General features: G+C 45.5%; 1 protein-coding gene across 1 annotated transcript; it reads right to left on the reverse strand.

Moving 5' to 3' along the window:
* Nucleotides 1-1,362: 1,362 nt before the first annotated feature.
* Nucleotides 1,363-7,367, reverse strand: LOC129752929 (uncharacterized). Its single transcript, XM_055748719.1, has 2 exons — nt 6,208-7,367; nt 1,363-6,141 (listed from the first exon to the last, which is right to left on the reverse strand). Exons 1-2 carry the CDS (start codon nt 6,970-6,972, stop codon nt 1,363-1,365), a joined length of 5,544 nt encoding a protein of 1,847 aa, XP_055604694.1. The 5' UTR covers nt 6,973-7,367.
* Between the last annotated feature and the right edge of the window lie 253 nt (nt 7,368-7,620).

Here is a 7,620-nt window from a genome sequence, read left to right on the forward strand (position 1 = left end):
CAATTCAAAATATAAATTTTATTTCAATTTAACATTCTTAAACAAAAAAAAAATCAATTTTATGTAATGTGTTTAATTTTTAAAATAAAATGCGGATTTTAAATTAAACGTTCAAAATGCATAATCAGTAATCATTGAAAAAATCAGATGAGTTTAGAAGTTTAAACAAAAATCTCTAGTTCCCAAAGTTAAAAAGTCATGAAACTTTAAAAACAATGCAAGGCTTGAAAATATCAATAAGTTGAATTTATATTTGTGTTGAAAACAACAAGAGAATTATCAATTCGAAAATGATATCCTGAATTCAAAATATTTACTTCAGTAGAATATTTACTTCAGTAAGAACATCAGAATCAATACTAGAAATTTATAATCTGAGATAGAAATTGGAATAAAAATTCAATATAGAATCTCAGTGTTGCCAATTTAAGAGGACATCCATAAATTACGTAACGCTCCTAGGGGGGGGGGGGGGGGAGGGAGTAAGCTCTAGCGTTACGAATTGTGACATAGGGGAGAGGGGAGGTATGCTCATCGTTACGTAACGATTTTGTTCCTAAAAAATTTCAGTTTAATTGCAGATTTTTGATATCATGCAATTTTTGCTGAATGATAGCAAACAAAATCAGCTTAAAATTTGTTAGCTTTAACAAGATTGAAACTGATTTTTAACCATTCTTATTTAAAGATTCTAAGATAGACTAAACGTGTATTGGATATCCGTGAATTAAGCGTTGGAAAACCGAATATTAGGTACATTTACTCCCAAGAACTCAATCCATCCTTAAGATGGAAATTTTACTATTTTTTCTCAATTGATTTTGATTATTCCGATCAGCTATTTTGATTATTCCGACGGATATTACCAAATGGAGTATATTTTGCATAACAAGTTATGCTGCTTGAACAAAATTAAGGAATCAAGATAGATCATCAGTTGTTCGGAAGCGGTATAATAAAAAACGCTTTTTGTAGCAGCACGTAGATTTTTAACAGCTCAAACTGTAACATTTTATTAATGTTAGTAAGGTTCATTTTATAAGAAAGAAATCGACTTACAATTGAGTTTCTGATTACCCGTTGTTACGATTAAGTGCGCGGACACGTTGGTTTTCACGCAGTACCTGTATATCGTTATACAAAACTATAAATTTCTGTGTTTAGGCTTTAAATATTTAATGAAAACTTACGTTGCTAGCATGGCTAGTGAACTAGTTGAAAACCACAGATGTGAGGAACAACTTTAAACTGTTTTAACTTTGGAAAAATGCCGATTTCTATTTCAATAAACTTCTCGCGATACAATTTTAAGCGACAATGATTTTCAATTTCCGGGTCTGACGTAGAGAAATGTCAATTCGCTCACAGGCGTTCGTTTTTATCTACTTTAGGTGGGGTCTGGATTCGAGCAGAAACGAGGGGTTCTAACACTTCCCCGGCCCGTAAACCTTGTCCGGAACTAGCTTCTCGGTCAGATTTACCTGAAGAACCTACCTCAATAACCGCGAGTTTGGTTACTGGTCGTCGAATCACCTTGGAAGAAGTACGCACCAGCGCCTGACGCACGTGACCATCCTTACCCTGGATTACCTCGTCTACCATCCCTCGTACCCAGTTATTCCGATGTAGGTCATCCGTAATGAAGACCAGGTCTCCTTTCTGCAGCGGTTTGTGCTCTTCCAGCCATTTGGTTCGAATGTTGAGCGACGGCAGGTACTCCTTCAGCCATCTTTTCCACAATTCGTCGGCGATGTATTGAGAACGGTGATACAAACTCCGCAGCGAATCGGCCTTATCTGTAGGTGCCATTGGGAGATCAAGTTGTCCAGATGAAGTTCCCCGAATAAAACTATTCGGAGTCAGCGCTTCCGCCTCCTGAGAGTCCTGTGGCAAGTACACAAGAGGTCGAGTGTTCACGATTTCCTCAGCTTCAGCGATCACAGTCAAAAGAATTTCATCCGTCATACGGTTCCCAGAAGATAGGGTAGCCATGGCCGCTTTCGTGGAACGCACCATGCGCTCCCATATTCCCCCCATGTGAGGGGCGGACGGTGGATTAAAGCTCCAGCGGGTGCGAGCATTCGTAAAAGTATTTGCACAGGATTGATCGATGCGGCGAATTTGTTGCAGAAGTTCTTTACTAGCAGCTTGAAAATTCGTACCGTTGTCGAAGTAGAACGATATTGGAGGACCTCGGCGTAATACGAACCTCCGAATAGCCATGATACAGGAGTCGACGTTCAGGCGATAAGCTACTTCTAAATGGATCGCTCGAACGGAAAGGCACGTGAAAAGGACGATCCAGCGCTTCTCTGATCTCCTCCCAACTGCTACATCAATGGGGCCGAAATAGTCAATGCCCACGTAACTGAACGGTTTGATGAATGGTGTGAGACGTTCGATCGGCAACGGTGCCATCCTTGCAGGTCCTGGGCGCGTTCTTTGGACCTTGCACCACTGGCACTGTTTTTGTACTGCTTTGATGCTGGGTCGTAGCTTCGACACGTGGAAACGTTGACGCAACTCGTTGAAGATAGTTTCTTTGTTTGCATGAGCAAACCGTTGATGATAGTAGTTCAGTAGATGATTCGTAATAACATGATCTCTGGGAAGTATTATTGGAAAACGTGTGTCGTAGGGAACGAACGAAGCTTCACTGGTTCTGCCGTCGACTCGGAGAACACCATACTCGTCGAGAAAGGGTGCCAACCGGTACAAGGAACTACTTTTTTCGATGCTAGACCATTGCTCCTTCGGTAGACGTTGATTATTCAGAAGCGTTGCAATTTCAGTGTTGTAATTTTCACGTTGCGCTATCTTCCACAGCAAATTCTCGGCTTTCTCAAACTCCTCCTGCTTCAACGGGATTTTCACACTCTCGATCTGAACCATGACTAGCTTCTTGATGTGCTCAGGTGTTTCGACCGTTTCGATAGGCTCGCCCAGTTTCTTTCGATGACAGTTGGATAAGAATCGAAACACGCAACATAATGTTCGCAGCAAAATCGCCCATTTAGATATACGCCTCACATCGATGATTGGTAGCTCGCCAGTTGAGAAGCTATGGTGCAAAAGGAACGTACGTAGTTCCTGTGTCGTATTCGGGGTCAGAACTGGCTGTTCTGGCCATTCACTTTCGTCTCGATGCAAAAACTTCGGCCCCAGGAACCAAGAGCTATCGGGTGCTAAAAACGATTCGTTGCTCCACTTGGTCAGGATATCCGCAATGTTGAACTTGGTGGGAACCCAGCGCCACTCGTCGACTCTCGTATTCTGAAGAATGGTTCCGATTCGAAACCCAACAAATGGCTTATACCTGCGCTGATCAGACCGGATCCACGATAAAACGGTCCTGGAATCTGTCCAGAACACCCTTCTAGTCACCTTCAAATCATGTTCAGCTTCGATACTGTGGGCCATCTGCGAACCCAGTACAGCAGCAGACAACTCGCATCTTGGAATCGATAATTGTTTCAGCGGACACACTTTCGTTTTGGACATGATTAGCGAACATTTGTAGCCTTCTCCTACTGCGATGCGAAAGTATGATGCGGCGCCAAACGCTTGTTCCGACGCATCGACAAATGTATGTAGCTCCAAGGTTTCGTAAGAAGATGGTGGGCCACCCTGGAGATAGCAGCGCTGGATACGGGCAGCTTCTACTTCCGGTAACAAAGATGTAAATCTTTGCCACTTAGCAAAGTTGTCGTCGTCGATACACTCGTCCCAATCGCAGCCGGTGCGCCACAGCTCCTGCAGAAGTAGTTTCCCATGCACCGTAAAAGGTGACAGGAAGCCCAGCGGGTCAAACAGACTCATGACCCCGCTGAGAGCGATGCGCTTCGTAGGGCGCTTGTCGTTGTAGAAATATGGGATCAGGTTTTCTCTCAAAGTAGTCGAAAAGGTAAATGTATCTTCTTGCGGCTTCCAAATAATCCCAAGAACGCGTTCTGTCCCGCTGGAGCTTGGCTCACTCAGCGAAACTTCCTCAGAGGGCAACGCCCCCAAAGCTCGTAATACTTCACTGGAGTTCGATATCCAACCATGCAGCTCAAAACCACCTTGATGATGAATGTACTGCATCTGCTTCGCTCTTACAATCGCCTCGTCTTCTGTGTTAGCACAATCCAAATAGTCATCGACGTAATGTCGGCGGTCGATAGAATCCACTGCTTCCGGGAATTGTTGCGCATACCTGTGCGCGTTCACCCGTTTCACATGCTGCGCCACGGCTGGAGAGCAGGCAGATCCGAAGGTGCAAACGTCCATTATGTAGATTTCGGGCTCGGCGATCGGATCTGAACGAAATAGAAACCGTTGCGCATGTCGATCTGCAGCTTGCACGCGAATTTGGTGGTACATTTCGCGTATGTCGGCTCCAAATGCCACCGTACGCTCGCGAAATCGTTGTAACACCGCAGGAAGAGACGTCAAAAGGTCGGGACCAGGAAGTAGCATCGAATTCAGGGACACGCCTTGGACCTTTGCAGCGGCGTCCCAAACTAATCTGATTTTCTCCGGTTTTTTTGGATGAATAACGACGTTTAACGGAAGGAACCAGATTCTCCCGGGTGTGGCTGAGGCCAACTCTTGCGGAGTTGCCTTATGCGCATACTGTTTCACCAAATATGAATCGATTTTTTGGCGGACTGCCAAATCTAGTTGAGGGTTGTTCTTCAAACGTCGTTCCAAAGCATCGCACCTTTTGCGCGCCATTGCGTAACTATCCGGGAGTTGTATGTCGTCCGATCTCCACAGCAAACCTGATTCATAACGACCGTCAACCCAGACAGTGGTTCGGTCTAAAATTGCTCGTGCTCGTTCCAACTCTTTTGACTCCGGTATGTGCTTCACTAGCAGGCTCGGTTCCTCGGCAAAAAAATATTCCCGCATCTGATCGTGTAAGTCTTGGTTCGAGTATTCATTGTGACATCCCACGAACATGTCAGATCCCGATCGATTCAGGGGTCCATAGATCGACCATCCCAGATGTGATCGAACTGCAATAGGATATAGTGGGGCTCCGGTCCGTGATTCCAAAGGCGCAAATAAGAAAATGTTGTTCAGCCCAATCAATATTCTTGGCTCGTCGGCGGCTCGATCAGGTACAGATATTCCTTGCAGGTGTCGATGTTGATTGGAGATTCCAGAAAACTTTACAGCTTGCTTCGGAAGATGCATTTTCTTCACCGTGTGAGCGTCACGTAGCTTGAAACGCTTTCCACTGTCACCCGAAATCGCCAAAGATAAACATTGTGATGAAGCTTCCTGGCGTACGATGTTGGAAGTCCATTGCAGTGTCATTGGATGAAAAACTCCTCGCGCATTTAACTCTCGAACCAAGCTCTCTTCTATCAGCGTCATAGAAGCGCCTTCGTCCAGGTAAGCCAACGTTTTCACCGACTGCGAACCATTGAACAACGTGACGGGAATAATGCGCAAAATGACAGACGGCTTGCGCTCCACATGGACATTCAATCGCTCAGTAGGGGGAGCAGGTGTAGAAAAAACTGGAACTGGCGGTGGGGTCGAAAATTCTTGCCTACGGTGGACGAGTGGGTGATGATGCAGACGACACGCACCAATGTTGCATGTAATCTTAAATCGACACCACCCAGTATGCTCGTTGAGACAACGGTCACAGAGCTTCAGCTGCTCCATCAATCTCAGACGCTCGGTCAAAGTTTTCTTCCGGAATTCCTCGCAGTTCCGGACTCGATGGTTCTCCTTCCTACATACGCGGCAGATCGACGGCACCGGCGGCGATTGTAGGCTCGATGTTTCGTGCGCATTGTGCGCATGTATGAATCCCTTTTCTTTGTTACGGGCTCGATCGATGAATTTGGGATCAGACGGTTTCTGATCGACCACTAAAATAACTTCATTGGCTTCACTGGCTATGTTCGACGTAAACTCAGCAAACGTTTTCAGTGTCACCTTCTGTTCTGCTCGCTTAAACTGTACCCATTCACGTTTGGTACCGGCTGGTAATTTTTCGACCAATTCCTGTAGTAGTTCCGGATTCACAAGATGATCCTGGAGCTGGGCGGCCTCGAGATGATCGCAGAGCTCTTGCACCGCCAGCCCGAAAGGAATGAATGATTCCAGGCGGTCCGCTCGAGGAGGAGTAGATTTTCGAACCTTTACGAGGAGATTATGGATCAGCTGTTCCGGACGTCCGAAGAACTTTCGAAGAGTTTCAATTACCTTATTCACTCCTGAAGGCAGCATCAAACGGCTACGAACGGTTTCTAGGGCAGCTCCCTTTAGGCACTCTTGCAGCCTGACCAGATTTTCCTGTTCGTTGAACCCACAAGCTTCTGTTGAGTTGATGAACGAGCTTATGAATAGCGGCCACTCCTCTGCTCGGCCACTAAAGATGGGTAACGGGCGTCCAAGAACTGAGCGGGCCAACAGTTGTGTTTTGGTTGGTTGATGATTAAATTGTTGAATAACAGAAGCGGAATCGTTAGCTTCTGGCAAAATTCTCGACGAAAACATGTTTTCATCGACAGTCAAATGATTGCCTACCGGCAGGCGGATATTTTCTGGTACTTTATGCGACAAACGCTTGGAATCTGGCCTACATTTAGGCGTTTGTTGTAGCTGTTCATCGAAAGGAATACTTTTCGATGGATCTCGATTACGTGGATCAAGCAGCCAACCATGCACTTTTTCGGCACTTTTATTGTCACAATCACCGGCGGCAAACTCGTCTTGGTCGTTCAGCAACAAATCACTTCGGGCTCGATCATATTTATCCCGCAGCGCTCGTTGTTGTTTGCTGAAGTCTAAGTCGCCTTGCAACTTTTGCTCGAGCAACTTCTTCTCCTGCTCTAGTTGCATTTCTTGCAGCTCCCGTTCCTGCAATATCTTTTTTTCCTCCAGCATCCGCTCTAATTCCATGCGTTTCTCCCGAATTAATCTTTCCTCCTTCAGTCGCTTTTCTTGCATCTCCATTTCATCCATCATCGTTGAAGTTGCTGCTCGTAGCTCGGTTCCGGAAGATTCCGCGAAATGACAGTAGCAGCTTCACTGGCTATGGATTGCACAGTAGCGTCGGAAGAAACACTTCGGCTTTCGGAAGAAGTTAATTCTGCTGTTGTTGCCTCGACAGGTTTTGTTGGTTTGGAAGACTGGGAATTGGTAGCTGTGCCAACCTTTTTCACGGTGCCAGTCTTTTTTCCTTTTTTACCGGTGCAAGCATCACACTTGAAGCTTCTGTGTTCAACACCGGGGGAAACTCCAACGCACTGGAAATGGAACCATGCCTGGCAGGAGTCACACGAAACCATGCTGTCGGTGTCCGGACGGTCGCACTTTCCGCAACTCGACATCTCAAATTGAGGTTATGTGTCAATTTTTGAGAAGTGTTCGGAAGCGGTATAATAAAAAACGCTTTTTGTAGCAGCACGTAGATTTTTAACAGCTCAAACTGTAACATTTTATTAATGTTAGTAAGGTTCATTTTATAAGAAGGGGCCGTTCACATACCACGTGGACAACTTAGGGGGAGGGGGGATGTATGAAAATGTCCACGCTTGTCCACGGAGAGGGGGGTAGGGGTTTGGGTCATGTCCACGTGGACATACTTACTTCCAAAATATTTTCTAAAGGTGA

The sequence above is a fragment of the Uranotaenia lowii genome, chromosome 3 (assembly GCF_029784155.1).
Source record: "Uranotaenia lowii strain MFRU-FL chromosome 3, ASM2978415v1, whole genome shotgun sequence".
NCBI classification, from domain to species: Eukaryota; Metazoa; Arthropoda; class Insecta; order Diptera; family Culicidae; genus Uranotaenia; species Uranotaenia lowii.